Genomic DNA, 20,057 nt, shown 5'->3' with positions numbered 1-20,057 from the left:
CATTCACAGTGGTTTTTCTTGGAAAGCTATTCCAAAACGCAAAAGCCCTCATTGCTAATAAAAAGATTATTTTAAAAAGCAGTTGAACACCTCAAGAAATATACCCTACAGAATCCACAGAACCGGAGTCGAATCTTTAAGAAGCCATATCCCCCATCCTTTCGCTTGCCCTGTCACCTTGGGAGTTCTCGATGCTGAATGGCTTAAGACTCACTCTCAAAGCTAACACTGAGTGGCTTTTTAAAAGGCACTCGCATAAGTCTCAACAATTCACAGGCAGTGTTTTGTCCTCATGGGTCCAAAGTTTGAAGGAAAGAGAAAACCAGGAGGAGCTGGTGTGTGCAGGGTGGCTTAAAGCAGACCTGGCAGCATCTACTTCCTGACTGAAATCCTGTGTAGCTGAAACCACAGCACTTACATAAAAATTAAAAGAGGAGAAAAATGGATTATTTCACTTTCTTTTCTCTCAGAAAAGAACTAAAGCCGAAATCCTGCAGGGTGAAAAGGGAATTTGGGGAAATTTTCTCCGTTTAACTCTGAGTATGCAGCTTTTCAAGCCTCAGTGGTGATCGCGCTGAGATTTTAAGTTTTTGAGGCACTTTCTGCGCTGCCTCTGTAACATGGAATATTATTTCTCTTCCCAACTTCAAATCTCGGAGGGACAAATTCCGGTGAAACTGAAGTCAGTGAGTGTTTTGTTACAGACTTCAATGGAAGCAGGGTTTGGCATGCAATGCCACAGAACCACGAGTAAAGGGTATTTTGGGTCTATTGGGTAGTTTAACTGGCAACAGCATGGGCCAGAGCCTCTTATCCAGCCGATCTGTGTTTGGCACAAGGACAAGAGTGGGCAACTTTAAGCCTTTTTGATATTCCCAGATCCTAGGGCTGGTCAGGGCAGCCAGAGGGACAAGCTTAAATTACACCCAGCCACCTATGGGTTCAAGAGGCCATTTGGGTGGTGAGCAGCAAGCAGAGCAAAAGCACACCTATCCATATACCTTTCCCCTCAACTACACCCTTGAGTGAATCCCTCACAGAGCCAGACCTGCCAGCTTTGTGTTGCCCAAGCAAGGCCCAAGATCTGGCCCCTAAATTCCTGGCAAGAATGTCACTGGTTGTGCCAGCCTATGACCACCACTGGCCAGAGGAAGGAGTTAGAAGATTAAATCTATCCATTTAGATGGAAGCCCTCCAACCTCCTAAAGGAGCAGTGGACCCCTTCTCCCACAACCACTTGTTAAAGCTAGCAAGGAAGGGTAATTACCAAGGGTAAAAAGCAGTTACTCAGCTCTGGCTGGAGAAAGCTAACAAATCTAGCATCCATTTCTCATTTCACTTTGTATTTTTTAAAAATCCATACTTACTGGGTTTTAGCTCAAGGAATTGGAAGAACAAATTATGTTGATTTAAAAACAAAACAAAAACACCCACAGTCCTTAAAAATTACACTTCCTTAAAGATTTTGTTTGCTTGGTACAAAGGCAAATCCTGGCATAGCAATGTCACACTAGGTAGCTAGTACAGTACGTACTGCATGGCAATGCACAACTAGATTTGATATGCTGCAGCTGGCTCCGAATTTGTACATTAACTGTTTTTGCAAGACTTCTTAGTGTCTGATTCTGATCTCACTGATGCAGGCTGCACACCAGTGTGATTCAGCTTACTCCAAAGGAGTTTTACTCCAGATTTACACTACTGTAGGCAAGAATCAGGTCCTAGGTCTTGATATTATGGGCACATGACAGGTGGGAGAAGCCAGAAGAGATGGAAGGCTATATGGAAAGGGACAATATTGGGGTTGCTCTCCTCTCTGACTTTTAATAGTTAGGATTTCCCATTTACAGTGTGTTTTTTCTAATACTAAGTTGTTAGTTCTAGGTCCATTCTGACCTAAGTTCCCTGTAAGCTGCGTGACTGTGCAGCAAGCTATCAAGGGCCATGCAGGCGGGAAGAGGCGTCTCTCCCCCGGCCCCGGGCTGCTGCGGTGAGAGAGGGCTGGGGGGAGTCCTCTCTAGCCACCGCAGCTCTGGGGCAGCTTTCACCCCAAACCCCTCATCCCCGGCCCCACCCCAGAGCCCACACACTGCCAGCTGGAGCCCTCCTCTCCCCCCACACACCAACCCTTTGCCCCAGCCCTGAGCCCCCTACTGCACCCTAAGCCTCTCATCCCCGGCCCCACCCCAGAACCTGCACCCTCAGCTGGATCCCTCACCCCCTGCATTCCCTTTGACTTTTAAGGAGTAAAAATATTTGTTTTAATAAGCATTCACAAAACTCTCTCCATTGAATATAAAAAGTTTCAGCGCTGCACTCTCAGAGAGCACAGGGCATCACTCACATTCACCAGCCTTCTCTGCACAGTGCTAGCAATAACCGTAAATGACAGGTGGTTTTGGTGTGTATTCTGTATGAAACTACTCTCCCCATTTGCTTTTGTGGGGGGCATTAAAGCAAGTTTTAAACCTCAGTTGTAGAGGCTAGTACAAATGCACCCCATACACGTCAACTCAAGCCAGAATTTTCAGAGGTGCCAGTCATGCACAACCATAGACGGCCGTGGTGTGTGTTTAGTTCTTCTGAAAATCTGGCTGGTTTTACACAGATACTGAAGTGGAAGCACTGACACCTGGTAAATTTAATAATAATGCTTAAACAAAAGAAAACAAAAAACCCACAGGGGAAATTTTTAGTAGCGATCATAAGTAGGCTTTAGTGCAGTGTATTGAAAGTTATGGAAGTCATAATGATAGGATGCCAGAGGAAGTTTAGAATCTCAGTATAGGAACATATGAAGTCCTGCAGTTATCGCTGGAGTTCTACTTTGCACTTCCAGGAGTTCTGAGGTCCCTGCAGTGACATCCATGTTAATTGGAAAGTAAGGTGAAGCCTTCCCTAACAAATAAGCAATGCAATTATAAAGCAAGTCAACAGTGTAAAGCCAGCTAACGTGTTCCAGCGATATTTTGAAACTGTAATCCGATACTACTGTTTCCATCCTCGTGCCTTGCCTGCACTCCCTTGTTGCATACTGTACTATTTGAGGCCCAGAGGGCAAGGCAAGCTCTTGCTGTTTATTAACGATCAGACACTGCATTTCGACCGAGATCTGTATGCACACCACCCGCAATACTTTCTCGATAGTTTCTTAAACTTGGAGATTATTGAAACCCTACCAGAACCTTAACCTTTTTGGAACAACTAAAGCAAGCAACCCCTCCTCCTCCTGCCCGCAACTCTCTCATTTTAAATCTCCAACAGTTTTTACTGTGCTAAAAAAGGCAAAGCCACTCTAAGCAAGTCTCTACTCTTGCAGTCTGCTAAGTTTTGCAGGAAGCATATGCTTCTATTAAATTAGAAACAGTTTCTAATGCTGTCAGTTTGCTAAGTGTAACCTTTTCTCTTGGAAGAAGAGAAGCTGGTTTAATGTTTTTGACAAACTGCACTCAGCAAACAAAACTATGTCAGATGAAGCTGGAACAGGCTCCAATAAATATCATTTAAAATAAATTAGGGCCTCATTAAATAATCATTTGAAAGAGGAACAGGTTTTGTATGTTAATAAGAGTGTTTTAATATTAAGAAATTGTATTAAGTTTTATTGCCCTAATACAAGTTGAAGTCAAATTTACCCTCCTTTGCTTGTTAAGCCATTAAAAATTACACTGAAAGAATTAGGAGGTGATCAAAAGTACACAGGTGCTGTATATGGAAGGAAGACTAGGCACTTTAAAAATGGCCACCTGAATAGAAATTACGAGCAAATAACACAGGCAGTATAAAGGCACAGATGAATGAAACAGAAAAAGGATCTTCTTTCTGATACAAAGGAGAACAAGCAATGTGTTTTTAGAATAAAGTATTAATGTTTTAAAAACCCAACCAACCAAACAGTGCTTACTGTCTGGCAGGGAGCTGTCTTTAAAGCAGCAACGAACTGTTTTGAGACAATACACATTATTTTTATGCCAGCGCCTCCAGCTAGCCAAAAGGTCAGTTCTGACATATTCTACCTTGTGTAGAACTTCTCTTTTGCCTCCTTGAAACAGTGAACAAGGGCATCAGTCAAGTGTGAATGTGATCACGAGACTCAAGCCTTCTCCCTTTTGGGAGTTTCATGCAAAAATTTGCTACCATTGCTAACTGGCTCAGCTCCACCAGTGGGAGCGCTAGCATGGAACCTATGATCACAGGAACAATTTAGGCCTACTCGGGGCAGAAGTAGATAACACTGTTAAATACACTGGCAGCCCATTTACACCATTGCTACCACTGGCGTTAGCGAGGGGGAAATATTTGCAAAACACAGACACAGCCTTATTCCGGGGCACCTCTTTGTCCACTATCCTCATTACTCTTTTCGCCGGAATAGCTGCGCATACTGCAAACCAATGAAGGCAAAAACAGGGTTCCTACATGGAATCTGCAATGCCGCCTTGGAGCGCTGGGAAAAAAAAAAAGAGCACATTCTTCCCCGGCAGAACAGGAGCGTCAACTCTGCAAGGATTCGTCTTAGCCAACATGAAAAGTGAGACTGAGGTTACTCCGAAACTCGGATCTCCACGTGGCAGGGCTAAGGAAGTTGTCAGGTCTGCCAAGCATGAATCAAGTTATATTATGCTGTATACACATGGTTCAAACTCCTTTCAAATGGTGCAGTGAATTGTGCTGCCACTGTACAGTAACAGCAATCTCTCAAGCACCACGGTTTGGATCCCTGCACTTCTGCTGTGGGAGAGAATAAGAAATGCATTAACTGAATAGTATCCAAGACTAATCAAGCTACATGGACTGTGCAGAATAATCCACATCTTATTAAAAAAACAGGCTATGCTTTTTGTTATGTGAAGATATGCCATGGGGCCTATTCAAAGTTACCTCTGGGGGCTGAAGTCAGGTACGAAGTCTCCACATTTTAGATTCTCTGAGCATGTCTCCCATTAATGGGCTCTCTTGTCCAGTAGTCAGCAACGCTATAGGCCACAGTCCTGCAAGGAGAACCACATGGGCAGGCCCTTGAATGGAACTGCACTGAAACCCACGGGGCTCTGTGCAGCATCATACACTTCTACTTGGAGAACCAGGGTCCCAGTTTCTTAAAGCTGGGAAGCCTCAGCAGTTAAGATGACTGGGCACTGCTTTAGGGCCAAATCCAGTTGATTGTCCTCCATTCCCACTGACTTCAGAGCCTTCAGGAATCCATGTGCTGAAGAGCCTACCAGGAAGGAGCAGCTTAATTGTAAATTAAATCCAAAACCAGGTGAAAGGCCTACTAAACTAACAAAATACATTTTCCTGTCACAGTTAACATTTGTCAACTGTGATCACGGTATGCTACTGCACACAGAGGATAAGGGTGATGCTGAAATATTTAATATTTATTTATCCCTCCCTCCCACCTCCCTTGTGATTTTGTTAATGTGCTCAACAAGGGGGTTATGCTGTGCTGTGTCATGTTCAGCTGGTTAAACAAGACATCTTTATTGGCATGTACATGTCATGGTCTGGTTGATGTACTTAGTGTATTTAAAGATCCAAAGTCTTCAGTCTATTCTCCCCTGGATGCATGCAATTCCTGTAAAGGTTAATGGGAGTTATGTGTGCATCAAAGGGAGACTAGACCCCTTTGTGTATAATGGAAGGTAGTTTTTCTCATGTATTTATAATTACTTGGATGGAGTCCTTGCTTTCATAGAGTCTTTTCATAGAGTCTTTTCCCCAAAGATACCTTGTTTTTCCCCTCACATTGTAGACTCTTAATAAAACACACTGGGAACTCCCCCCTTAAAACAGAAGATGAAGCGTTTGCCAAAATGCACATTATAGCTTTGAAAATGGAGTATTGCATAAGTTACCACAGTCAAACTGAAAAGAAGCAACTTGACTTTTCTTTTTCTGTTAAGAAAAAAAGTGTGGCATAAAATGCAAACTACATCTCACCAATGGGAAATCATCTTAGCTTCTGTCTTGTAGGTTTCATATGTCAACCAGTTTCTTGCCACTGAAAGTAAAAAACCATGAACAGACTACAACAGGAAGTGTTTCCATGATGCTGTTCTCAAAGCAACTGTTCTTATGTGCTTTGGAGTAGTTTTCAACATTTTTTGCTTTAATAAGCGAAGCACAGATTGCTTTAAACAAACAGACAGGTCACAACAATCCTCAAGATCATTAGTTTTACATACGTCATCTAATCAGAGGTAATTGTTATTTTTGTGCCAGGTCCTGCAAACTGAGGGCTTCAAATGTTCTGATACTTGTAATAATATGCAGATTCTTTATTAAAAAATCTTACTAATATGTAGAAAGGAGCATAAAACATTTTAATTTATTTTAATGGGAGGAGTAGTTATTATCCTGCCTCTACCACACATGTGAACACATGCAGAAAAAATGGTCCCGAAGATCAGATGTGAAAGTTTGCCAAGACAGCATTAAATGAGGTTAGAAAAGTGGACAACTGTTGGCCTTTCAATCTAGTGCACTAAAGCTCTTGCATTTGTTGAAATACAGCGTGTGTTTTCATGTTTCCTGAAGTAGAATTCTGAAAGCTGATAAAGGGAACTTTGGCTAGCATTGAACTATAATGAACTTATGGCAATGGCCAGTAAGAGGCAGAGAGATTTAATTTTCATGGTATCTGGTTGATTCCACAGTCAGAATAACTAAAAAGACACACAAAAATAGTAGAATTATGAATATTAACCCACTTGAACTGCATAATGTCCAGTAATTAAAGTGCTAATATCCTCAATCCTCAGGAAAAAATTGTCATGCTAGACCTACATGGTTTTATCCAATTATCCTACTTTGGAACACTTCTATTTTATGGCACACTTTAGGATCAATTCCATTTTTAAAAGCCTGGCTAATGCAGGTCAGTTAGCCTGGAATACTGTAATTTAAACACTGATACTGTGTGTGCATTTGGGGGATGGGAAGCTGGCCCACATTTCACAGAAAAGTAATGTTAGAAGAAGAACAGAATAAAAAGAAAAGAGAAAGCGTTCTAAGTTGCATTTCCCCTTTAAGCCAGACACAAATTATACACCATAGCCAAAGTTCCCCATTACATTAGTTTTCTTTCAGAGTTACAATGACTAGAAAAAAAAACAAAACCCAACACAGCAACTGTGTATTGTGCATGTCTTTTTGCACTCACATTTGGGGCAACACACCAGATAACCAAGGCTTAAGTTTAAAAATACAAAAAGGTATAATATTCCATTCTGTACATTTGCAATATTTTGTGCAATGAGGGTGTGTGTAATCTTAGAAAAACCAATTTCCCAAATATACGGGGGCTGGAGAGTAACAGAGGCAATGTATCTGATCGCAGGAGGGTAACAGAAGCAAAATTACTGGGCCCATGGGAGGGTGGGGTACTAAAGTAGCTCTGCTCAAAGCCCTTCTGATGGTCAGTGATATAAGTTACTGCTCTTGGTGAGAGGAAAGGCAAGGGGATAAGGGTTGATTTGCAGCAAACCACACTAGAGTTAATGCTTAAATACTGCAGATTGTTACACACACACACCCCTCAATGCAATAAGGAAACAAAGTTACCACTATTGAAAACACTCAGGTGGATTTCATGCGTACCAAAGTCTCCTTTTTATGATGAATTAAAGAAACTTACTCTAATAAAAGAAAAATGTATCTTTTAAAATAATATACAAATATTATATATTTTAAAGAAACAAATATTTTTCCAGGGGGAGGGGCTACCCCTTAGCACCTGTGAAAAATATGAGTGCATGAGAACACAAGAAGATGCTGCCATACTTATGAATTATATTTAAGAATTTCATTTTTGCAGCTACCTACAGTTAAGACAAAGCTGCCTCTAGGCATTTAAAACTAGTCAGACCTGCTGCAGCAGCTGCACAGTCTGCTTCGAATATGCCCTCCACACTCCTTCCAACCCCCACCCCTACATATCCGCATAGTTTACCGCCAATCATGGGCGTTTCTTTCTATAGTGTAGTTCACTCAACCATCTTATTGCCTCCTCTGGAAGGGAAAGAGTGTTTCAAAAAGACCAGTGTGAAATGCTAAGAAAAAGTTGGATATTAGCAAATCGTAGATACAAATCACATTTCAGTGGAAAGTCTGTTTGGATCCTACAGCATGATTGTTTTGCCATGGATTGAAAATCATGGCTCAAAGAAAAATGTTTTGCTTGTTACAGATAATCCTGTCAGGTATTAAATCTGAGGAAATGAAATCCTTCACTTAAATACTGTAGTGACTGAACACGTGTCAAACAGAAGGAAGGGTCTAAACCTACCCAATTCAAAATTCCTTTGATCAAATCAGTACAATTTTGTGTCACTCTGTTTTTTAAACAGCAGTTTTTAAAGATTCCTATCATGCATTTGTATCTGCTTCATATAATTTTTATATATGTAGTAACACTTCTCTTATGCTGTTCTTTTCTTAACAGGAAACACAGGAAATGGAACCAAATCCGGCTCATTCACTGATGTGTAAGTAAGACAAGTAGGATCTGGCTCCCACTGATTACACAGAATGGGACATATGACACTTAATGTAAAAACTGAACTCCAAAGCCCAATACTAGAGACCATTCCAGCTTTTCCAAAAGGGACAACGGGGCTGTAATGGGACTGAGGTTCTGGCTCAAAGACTTCAATAGAGTTACTCCAGTGTAACAGAGAGCAGAATCTAGCCATGTAATTTACCTACCTACATGCACATATTATTTATATTGGGGTAGTGCCCAGGAACCCCAGTCATTGCCCTGGACCCCCTTGTGGCAGGCACTATACAAATACAGAACAAAATGACCACCCCACCACAAAATGCTTACAATCTAAAGGCTGTACGGTCACTTTGAATTTGGCTTCCCTGGACTTTTCAGTGACACTGCAATCTGAATGTTGCGGTAACAGTTTGTTTTCCGTTTACATTACATATTATCTTTTGCTGACTGCACTGGTAATGCTGAAAAAAACAAAACAAAAAAAAAGGAATACCTCAGTTGTGGCAAACATTAAAGTTTACTTCATTTACGGCAGATAAAAAATTATAGGAGAAGCAGGCCCTTCTGTTCAGAAGCAGCTACACTCCTCCTGACTGATCAGTGTACTTGTAAAATAATTATTGGTAGAAATGTGTCAATTGCATCTATTAAAAAAACAAAAAACCCCACACCAACACACCTACCATTCATTCTTAGATTTGCAGATTCCACTTTTTATAAACTAATAATTAGTGGGAGGCTCAGCTACATTAAGTATTTGCACCTATTACCAGCTGCCTTCCCTTTAAACTGGACCTTGCTCTCTTTTCTTTTAGTGCATTCATGATCTTTGGACTCAGCAATCAGAGTCTGCTGTTTCTGGCACAGATTGATTGGGGGCGGAGGGGGGAGGGTGCAAGAAACTGTTGCCACTGAAGCGGTCTCCTTCTGTGCGAGGCTTACAAACATGAACTAACTCACAAGAAAGTATACCTGCATTAAACAGAACTTATAAAAGTAAGTGGGTCTTCAGACGATTGTCTATACTTTTGAAGAGATGCATTCTCTTTTGTGAAAAGCTACACTTTAGTATGTGTTACCTAAACGCAAAAATGGTCCTCACAACTCTGGATTACCCTGCCTTACTTCAGCACTCCTAGTCAGGGACTATGGCAAAGCATTATACATCCGTGTGAACTATAAAACATTCTAAATTGGTTTCCAGATCAATGATTCTCAGGAAAAAAAAGGCTCATTAATTGTTAGCAAAAGTAGTTCAACTAGATACTACTAAGATCTGCTGTATCCAACAGAGGTGAAACTTCACTTAAAGAAAATGTCAACCTACATTATAAAGTTTGAATTTTCATGCTGACTGTTTTTAGCACATTGTGCCCAGTTGTGTGATGTCTTTTAAGAAGTGATTTTCAGTACTTGGGTCTTCTCCGTTATTTGTATTACTTCCACCAAAAGCATAGTGAAAAACTCATCTTATCTTTTGGGTAAATCATGCTAAGACTAGCAGATGTCTACGGAACACAGTTACACTTCACAATAAATCAGCACATACGCCTGTTTAATTCTGTATATTGTAATTGTTTTAAATAAAGACAAACCTACATATGTGTAGGCTAAGAAGTTTCTTTTGTTTTTTAAACAACTTCAGAGTGAATAAAAATCAGCTTGACATGAAAATCAAAAGGAGTACTTCAAGAAGCACAAGGAATAGCTTCATTCTCTAAAGAGCATAATTCTGCTTCTACTGAAGACAACTGGAGGTTTTGCTATTGACTTACATGGAAGTAGAATCAGGCTCTAAAGGAGGAAACTGCAGCTGTTATGTTAGATGCTGCAATACTTGCTTGGACAATGGAAGTGTTCCCTAGGATACATGCTCTAATGTACCTGTCTGGCACCACAAGTTACTAATCCTCCTTCCATCTCTAATAAAGGGAGTGACAGTATTAATACTAGCCCATAAAGGTAAATTAGGTTCAGAAGACACCAAGCTTGTTTTATTATGCATGAAAAAAGTATCACTTTTACTGTGAGCAGGAAGAGCTACTTTTAATTAGCCTACCTAATCAACTGCTTAGTTTATAAAGCAATATATGTATGTTAAGCAGCAAGTTATAAGAAAACTCAATTAGTTATGCAATTACTTTACCATGTGAAAATCCTGATGACACTGGATCAGAAAGCTAGGTAAGGTTCACACAACCCTTGTGTACAATTTCTATACCCTCTATACACTTCATCTGGATGTAGAGAGTTTTATGCAGGTAAATCTCTGCACGCTGAAAAGACAAACTATGAACCTGATTCTTCTGTCACTTTAACCCATGTAAAATCAGAAGTGGCTCCATTTACTTAACTGGAGTTACACTCATGTAAAATTGGTATGATGGGAGAATCAGGCCTCTGCATTGTGAGGATTACAGGTACTCTGCTGGAGCGGAATACAACATCCACTGAAGTCAGTGAGAGTCTGTCCATTGATTTCAGTACACAATAGATAGGCCCTGGGTGACGGGTGCTTGACTGTTGCTTTGGACTCCTCCGAACCAGGACTGCCAGGCACAGCAACTCATATCACTTTCTGTGTCACAACTTTGTAAAGGCACTAACCTCCACCTGGGAAGGAACTGAAACTGGCAGTTTCATTTTGCACCATCAGCTGATCAGAACTGGAGTCCAAACTGTAATCAATCACTCCTGGCTCCTCCATAACTGCATATGAACAATTTGGTACTTCGTATCAAAAATCTCCTTGCATTTTATAATACAAACCTCACAAAATACAAGAACTACAGCATGTAATATGCACTACAAATGAATGCCTTTTCCTTGAAAGACTCATGTTTCTAGAAAAACCAGTGAGTGACACACAAGTGGTGCTAAAATCTCAGGATACCCCAACAGCCAGGAATCTACTTTTACAAATCCCAAAACACTCATGCAAATAAAGCAGAAGTCACTTTAAAGCCAATGGGCACTGCAAGAGAATAAAATAATTCTTGCTTTGAATAAAATGTTTCCAACATTCCCTAAATCTGTGTATTCCTTGGTGTGTTGATATGACCTCTAAAACGTGCCTGAATCTTGTTCTCTAACCCCCCCCCTCCCCCCGCATGTTTTTCTTCTGCTGGCATTGCTTTTATCAAGGAAAAACGTAAATATACTGCTGCTCGATGAAAAGACACAATAACCCCCTGTCCTGATGCCACACAGACACCAAGCATGGAATAATCCAGCTGTTCTGTAACCTATCTGGGACAAGCAGAGCCTCCACCAGAGTAAGTCATTTCAGCTCCAACACATCTAAGGTCTTCTAGATTCAGAACCCTCCCCCAAGCCCTTTAGTTTGCCCTGCAAAGATACACACTTCCCGTGGGACTCCCAAGTCCTGTTTGCCAGGGTCTGAAAGCAATGGGGGAAGGGAGGGAGGAAAGGTGGGGGGCAGACTGCAAGATGCAGCTTCCACTGCACCTTGTCTCTTGCCGGTGTCCAGAGCTCTCCGGCCCATAGGGAAAGTTATTACAGCAGAGACTGTTTCTGCAAGTTGGAGGTAAACACGGCTCTGGGAACGCTAGCGCGCAGCGCTACCAGAGCGCTGCCCAACAACCCCCGCTTGAGAAAGTACGTACGCATTTAAACCACACACACACTCTGCACATTTGGAGACAGTCCTTTTAACAGGATCCTCTTTTCTGCTCATCCCGCTCAGAGCCCGGCCGCCTCCGGAGGGGGGAGATCCCAGCTCCCGAGGGTTACAGATAATGCAAAAAGCACCGGACTCATGGCTAACCCCCCCCCCCCACACACACACACACACCCGACTTCTTGCAGAGTTTTTGTCTTTGGTGCTAACCAAGAGAAATCGATTGTTTGTAGACACCCCACCAGTGTCATTGTGTTATTGCGTATCGACACCCCCCCCCCCACACACACACACAACAAACACACGCTTTTCTCACCAGCACCTGCAGTCCCAGCCGCCCCTAGCCGCCGGCAGCTGGACAGCAAAGACCCCCCCCCCGGGCCGCGCAATGAGTTGAACTCACCCCATGCAGTTCCACCTGAGAACTGGAGCACCAGGGTCTGCACGCGCCTCGGCTACACCCGCTCCATATGTCGCCGGCTGGCGGGGACTGGGGGCGGCGCGGAGCGGAGGGAGGCGGGGGCAGCTGGAGGATTTAAGCCGCGGCTTTCTCCGCGCCGCCGCCGCCGCCGCGCTCACGAAGCATTATACAATGGAGGAGGGAGGCCGGCCGGCCGGCCGGGGGGCGGAGAGCAGCCCGCGCGCCCCGCACTCGCCAGGCACAGAGCGTGACGCGAGGAGCGAGAGAGGCTGGGGCGAGCCCCTTGCCCTCGGGCTCACGGCGAAGCTCCGCCCCCCGGGGCTAGTCGCTGCCCCCGCCCGCCCCCGCCGCAGGAGCTGCGCTCCCCGGGGTCGCCGCCTGCGCGTGCCGCTGTCCCGGGGGAGGAGGGGGGCACCTGCCGGGGCGGGAAGCAGCGGCCCCCCCCGGGCGGGGACAAAAGGCGGAGATGGGGGCCTGGCGCGCAGCCACAACTATGACAAGCATCCGAGCTCTCCGGCAGCTTGGGACCGGTCCGCCAGTCGGGCGGGAGCAGCAGGCGGCTCCGCCGGAGGGACAGCAGCCGGGGGCCTGCCCCCGCAGCGCGCTGGCCGGAGCGCTGGCCGGCCTCGCTCACCGGCATGTGCGAAAAGAGGCGGGGCCCATTGGTCGCCGAAGTCGGGCTGCACTTTCCCCGGGTTCCCCACGCAGCAGCTAGAAACCCCTCCCAGCCCCGGAGACAGCGAGGCGCTCCCCCGGGGAGGTGAACCAGGAGAAATCCCAGCGAGTTGCCCCGCTGAATCCGGGATGCACCACAGGGAAAAAAACAAACAAACAAACCACAAGCAGGGCAGAGCAGGGGGCTTGTAAGCGACCTTCTGCTTGTGGAAATGTTCTTTGCACCCTCAGAGCTCTCTAGAAACGTGTCAGCAATGTCCTGATGATACACCCACCACCCCCCAGTCAAAGCCTTCATGGAGCCTGGCTGGGGGCTGCAAAAGGAAGCACTGGCCTAGCCCAGTCGTCCTCAACTTTTCTGGACTACTGTATGCCGCTTAGGAGGCTGATTTGTATTGTATACCACCCCACTCCCTCCCCCCAGTTTCATCTCACTTAAACTACTTGCTTACAAAATCAGACATCAAAATACAAAAAAGTGTCACAGCAAATTACACTGAAAAACTGCGTGTCTCATTTTTACCACATAATTATAAAATAAACCAAGTGAGATAAATAGTGTATTTCTAGTTCTGCATATAGTAAGTGTATAGAGCAGTATAAACAAGTCAGCATCTGTATGAAATTTTAGTTTGTACGGACTTTGCTAGTGCTTTTTATGTAGCCTGTTGTAAAACTAGGCAAATATCTAAATGAGTTGATGTACTCCCGGAAGACTTCTGCGCGTCCCCAGGGGTACCCTATTGAGAACCACTGGCCTAGATCCTTATCTTTTCTATTTCAGAGTTAAGAACGTGTCTTGGTTTTTCAAAGTTTTGTATTGTAGCTTCTAAAACTACAAACAGAAAAACATGGTACACGCATCCCCCTCTATGAACAGAAAAATAGTGATAATATTAACTAACGTTACTACCCCTTGATCAGTGCACTGTACAAACACCAACTAATGAAGTCCTGTGCAGTTAATTATGTATTACACCCATTTTACAGAAGGGGAAACAGATACAGAGAAATTAAATCATATGAACAAGACAACACAGCAACTCAATGGCAGTGCTTGGATTATTATTAAATTCTTAGTTCACAAACTTCCTCTCAGTGCCCACCCTTCAACACCTCACCTTTCCAAAAAAGGTTACGTAGTTTAAAAAAACAAACAAACTAATAGAGACTTACTTAAATTAGCAGAGAAAACTGTGCACACTTGTTCTCTCTCATCTTGGAAATATTTTTTTTTTTTAACCTGGGAAATGATTTTTCTGTTGTAAAAAAAAAAAAAAAATCACAACAGTGATTTTTCTCCCCTCTATAGAATCCTAGATTCTAAATTCGGCTTTACAGATATATGCCCATGCACAATATTAGGCCAAATGGGTGTGTTCAAATGCGTAAAGACTTGAGGGGGGGGGAAAGCTTTGAACCATGTGTTATCTGAAAAGAAAGACTGTTATAAAAGTTACTAAATGATTACGTTTTAAAATGTATTTCTAGACACTATTATAAAAGGCAATACAAACACCTTAACATTTTGGCTGCAACCCCAAAAGCATCTCAGATCATTCTGGTCCACTAAACCAGTACTTTGGGACAATAAAGCTTGAAGACCTAACATAAAGGAGATTATCAGTCATTAATATCAAGACAAGTTTACGTATTATGTTCAAAATGTTCTGTAATGATTTGCAATCAATCCATTTTATGGTCTTGTTGCAATTTTCAACCAGAGCACTGAGGAAAAAAAAGCATACTTTTGAAAAAAGTTGAATTTAACTGGAAGCTGCATGCACATAAAATCCACAAAATCAAAACATTTTAAAATGAAAATTACCAAAACAATAAGAAACCACTGATGATTTTACAAATTTTTAAATTATAATTTAAAAAGACAGGTAATTTATATTTTAAGTTTCTAGTCTTTTAGATGGTACTCCACTTCACATGGCTATGGCATACACCATTACAAAAATATTAGACCTGAAGCATTGGTGCTTGTCCATTTCCACCAGAGCTGTGTATTTTGGAGGCCTCCTCATATCTTAGTGTTCTTTCCCATTCCTCCCTCACAATCAGCCTCTCATTTTGAGGAAAGCAAATGAAATAATACCTATGATCTCCTGTTGGGATACAAAGGTAGCACTCAACCAGATTTGCAAAGCAATTCATGAACCATTTATTGAATTTTGATAAGTGGCTCATTAATTGATCGGAAGCAGGCAAAAATTAATAGAAGTCTTTCTGATGGCTGGATACTATCCAGCAGATAAGATAACCTTCTGTCTGCCTGAAGGAAGCAAATCTTTTCTTGAAGGCAAAAAAAAAGTAACTTAATGTTATTGCTGAACTGAACTGTGATATAGCAAAGACTTCGGCAGGTTTCAGCATTCTCATAAGCCACTAAAGATTTTTATGTATATTTTAAAATAATTTTCACATGCTACATCTACTAAATTTTATGGCCAGATTTTGCTCTCGGTTGCGTCAGTGAACATCCTGAGTAACCCTTTGATTTCAGTGGATTTACACCAGAGAAAGTATGAGCAGATTTGGCCTACAATAATTGTTAGATTTAACATTTCAAACAGTATTATGAATAGATTTTCTCCAATATCTTTCATAAAACGTCAAGGCACATACTGGGTGCTACAACAGCTACTAATTCACTAGGTGATTAACTCCTCTATAAATGGGGAGGCCAGATTCTGATGTGTTAGGCCGTCATTTTGGAGTAATTCCACTGAGCCCAAATCTTCTCTTAGTTAGACCAGTGGAAATCTGGAGTGATTCCATTACTTTCAACAGAGTTACTCCAGATTTACACTGGTGTAATTAAGAGTAGAATCTGGCGCCGAGTGTGTTGCCTATATGATACATTCAGGCCACAGAGGCTGTTGTACCTTGGAATTCAAAAGTTTACAATTAACTTACAGCGTCTGCATGCCAGTGAGTTTGCTACTACAAACATTTGCTAAAGAAGCAGTTGAGTTTGGTTCTGATATCTAAGGGTCCAGTCTTGCGGTTATATATTGCATGGCATGGGGCCAGAGTCCGTTTCATATCACTTTTAAATTGGTATAATGCTACTGACTTCAATGGAGTTGCTCCCAATGTACACCAGTCTGAAGAAAAATCAGATCCCTTCTGCTTATTACAGTGAGTGACCCCACTGAACTTTTCTTGATGAGTGGTTTTTTGGTCATGTTGTAACACAATTGTTGCATCCAGTGGGAATTTAGTACACCCTGCATCTGTGCCCAAGAGTCCCCCAACTGAGTGTAGTCACACATGCTATATAGCCTAGGAGCTTCAGCACAACTGAGGGCTTGTTTACGCTACCGCATGGGGTCAATCTAAAATACGCAACTTCAGCTACGTGAATAGCTGAATAGTCGACATACTTAGATCTACTTACCGCGGTGTCTTAGCTGCGGTGTGTTGACAGGAGACTCTCTCCCGTCGACTCCGCTTGCGCTCCTCGTTCTGGTGGAGTACCGGAGTCGACGGGAGAGCACTCAGCGGGCCATTTATCGTGTCTATACTAGAGACACAATAAATTGATCCCCGCTGGATCAATCGCTGCCCACCGATCCAGTGGATAGTGTAGACAAGCCTTTAGGCTCCACTATGTCAGGTCAATACGTCACTGCCAGTGTGTGCAAAGGTTACACTACGTTTATCAGATTAGCCTACCATTGGCTGTCCCACACTGTGAATGTGGCTTCTCTGTAACAAAACTCCACTGCCCCAAGATCACCAAACTGACCAGATCCCGCTATTATGGCTCTACCGTGAACTCCACCTTAGAACCCTTTCCGTCCCTCTGAAGTACGTTGCTTAAGGGACTACACTACATTCCTGCACCTCACTCAGAGGGGAGCCATGCAGCATAACCACTCTGGATGTCAGCCCCTCGGTTCTGAACCACGATAACAACACAGGCTCAACCTGGTTTTGGCACCTGTAATACTTTCCTTTCAGGAGCGTGTGACAGTCTAAGTTTGCAGTGACACAGACAGACACGGTGTCTTCAGAACAAAGCCTTCTTTATTCCTCAAAACATATAGAGCAAAGGGGAAAAACAATAAGAGGCCCACACACGGGTCTTAAGTTATACCTTCGACTGTCCTTGCCAATTGCTGCAAGTTTCCCTCAGCCCAGTTAAACTTTGTCTCTAGCAGGGAGAAGCAGCCTATCCTACTGCAGCAAGCTCCCCGTCTCTGTGAGTCGGTCAGCTTTCACCGACATTCCCTGGGTAGCCTTCGGCCACTCACTCAACCCCTCTTTCCAAGGCTGAGCCTAAGATCAAATGGGATCCTAAACCTCAAAGATGCTGGAAGGAGCCAGCCACTCTAGTCTGGATGGAGCCGGCTGGGGTATTCCCCAACTGATAGCTCCCCCACCCCCCATTGTTTCCTCAAAGAGCTTTTTATCTTTGTCATTGTTTCATTTCCTGTGGATTGGTTTCCCCCTTTACAGCCTCCTTTGATTTAACTCCTGCCATTCAAGCAGGTTGATATCAAATAGATAATCTAAGGGGTAAATGAGATTTGTGAAAAACACTACACAGAACTCCCTCATTCTCCACAACACCTACAAGAGGTTCGCCTAGATCAGGGGTGGGCAAACTACGGCCTACGGGCCGCATCTGGCCCACCAGCCATTTTAATCCGGCCCTCAAGCTCCCTGTGGAGAGCAGGCTCTGGGGCTTGCCCTGCTCCGGCACTCCAGCCGAGGAGCAGGATCGGGAGCCGCTCTGCACAGCTCCTGGAAAAATCAGCATGTCCTCCCTCTGCCTCCTACGCATAGGAGTAGCCAGGGGGTTCTGCTCCACAGCTGTCCCCACCCCAAGCACCGCCCCCACAGCTCCCATTGGCCAGGAACTGCAGCCAGTGGGAGCTGCAGGGGTGGCACCTGCGGACAGGGCAGCACGCAGGAGTGCCGCCTGGCTGTGCCTCTGTGTAGTTCCTGGAGAGGGAACATGCCACTGCTTCTGGGAGCTGCTTGAGGTAAGCGCTGCCTAGAGGATGAACCCTTGAGCCACCCCCACATGCTCCAACTCCCTGCCCCAACCCTGATCCCCTCCCGCCCTCCGAACCCCTTGGTCCCAGCCCGGAGCACCCTCCCACACCCTGAACTCCTCATTTCTGGTCCCACCGCGGAGCCCGCACCCCCAGCCAGAGCCTGCACCCCAATCCCAATTTTGTGAGTATTCATAGCCCACCATACTATTTCTAAAGCCCGGGCCTAAAAGTTTGCCCACCCCTGGCCTAGATCACGTTGGTTAGCGTAGAAACAGCTGGGGACTGAGCCAGGTGTTGCTGAACAGGGAAATAAGTCAATGGAGGCTTCTAGATCATGAAGGAATTCTGGAAGTTTGACCATAATCCTCCTGGGCTTGCACAAGTGCTCCCAGAGGGCAGCTAATAATCAGCCACAGTGCACCACAGTTTGGAATGGTGTGAGCAATGGTTTTCCCAGAAGGCATTGCTGCTAACCTGACTGAATGAGACCTAGTCTGGATGCAGGGCATAAGAACAAGTCTACTAAAACATGAACACGAATACCACATGAGGATAGCCTGCATTGTGTTTACTACAACTGAGTCCAAGCATAGCCTCACGCTGTTGCTTTGATTGGTAAAAACATCCACAGGATAGATCAGGCTCTTTTACACTTCCAAATATTTGATATTGAAGTATTAGCATAATGTTACCATTAAAAGGCTCACCTTTGAACTCCTTACTTAGGCAAAACTCACCGGAGTAAGGATTGCTGCAGCAAGCCTGTCACTGGTATCCTTACTCAGAATCCAGGTATTATGGTGTTTATAGCTGCAGATTTTTGGTTCTTCTTGAAGTAATTCATTAGACTATTATTAACTGATCGATAACATTTGAATACCAAGATGCATGCTGTTTAGGAAACAACAGCATTATTGAGGCTGCAATATTAACTTGAACATCAACATCTTTTACTTTTTCAAAAAGAATCAATAAAAAAAGTTTATTACATTTCTAGTGTGATGATCCTCTACCTATTTTAAAAATGTATTGGATACTAGTATTTTGGGAGATTTCATCAGGTAATTCTAGTTACAAGTCTAGTCGTTAACAGCATTCTCACTGAATGATTTTGTAGTGAACTGAATTCAAACAGTATTTGGTGCTATAAGGAATTTTTTCCCCCTCAGTTCTCAATTTTTGGACAAGATTGAAAACACAAGTTATGTTTTTTAAGACACTTTTTTAAAGAAATGGAAAAATAGCAATACAGAAGGAGTCCTTAGATGGGTCAATGTAAAACAAAGGAATACACCTCTAAATAAAAATACAGAAATGGTGGGAAAACACCAGAGGAAGCAATCAGTCTGTGGGGCAAATTAACCATAAAGAGATTGAACTCCATGAAAGCCAGCAGAGTTGGGCCACTAATTCTAGTTCCGAGCATGCCCCCATGCGTGAATAGTACTGCTGATTACAGACACTGTTGGGCTAACACACTGTAAGTAAAAAAGGCAACCACACTCAGTTTTGTTGATGCATTATTCACTTCTGGTTCATAATCAAAATTAGACTAAACTTCAATAACTTAGTGAACAGCAAGCTCTGCAGATGCAAAAAAAAAAATGTGTAGTAAGAATGCTTGTAATAAAGTCATTTCCACAGTGATGTAATACAGAGACACATTTACTAGTGTAGATGCACCCAACACAGATCCTTAACATATACAGTTTGGTTCTTTCTACACAGGCAAGGCCACACATATTATAACATATTTGGGTCATTATCATGAAATAGGGCTTGAATATCATAAATTTT

At 43.3% G+C, this 20,057-nt stretch overlaps 1 protein-coding gene across 15 annotated transcripts in view; it reads right to left on the bottom strand.

The window, feature by feature from the left end:
• SERTAD2 (SERTA domain containing 2) overlaps positions 1 to 20,057 on the bottom strand; it is a 183,860-nt gene that overhangs the window by 13,768 nt on the left and 150,035 nt on the right. Inside the window, exons 1-4 of one of the 15 annotated variants that reach the window (XR_012158319.2) lie at positions 12,550 to 12,844; positions 8,834 to 8,967; positions 4,882 to 4,991; positions 3,522 to 4,731 (exon numbers count right to left, since the gene is read on the bottom strand). The exons of 7 other annotated variants lie outside the window; for them this stretch is intronic. Coding sequence is in view for 1 of the 8 variants with exons in the window: in XM_073339479.2 (XP_073195580.1) it covers positions 12,550 to 12,554 (5 nt within the window). In the remaining 7 variants the exon portion in view is untranslated. 7 more of the 15 variants (XM_073339481.2, XR_012158320.2, XM_073339482.2 and 4 more) reach the window with 7 other exon arrangements.

The sequence above is a fragment of the Lepidochelys kempii genome, chromosome 3 (assembly GCF_965140285.1).
Source record: "Lepidochelys kempii isolate rLepKem1 chromosome 3, rLepKem1.hap1, whole genome shotgun sequence".
Classification (NCBI taxonomy): domain Eukaryota; kingdom Metazoa; phylum Chordata; order Testudines; family Cheloniidae; genus Lepidochelys; species Lepidochelys kempii.
Note: the sequence above shows the minus strand (reverse complement) of the source record. Positions and strands in the feature narration are given on the sequence as shown.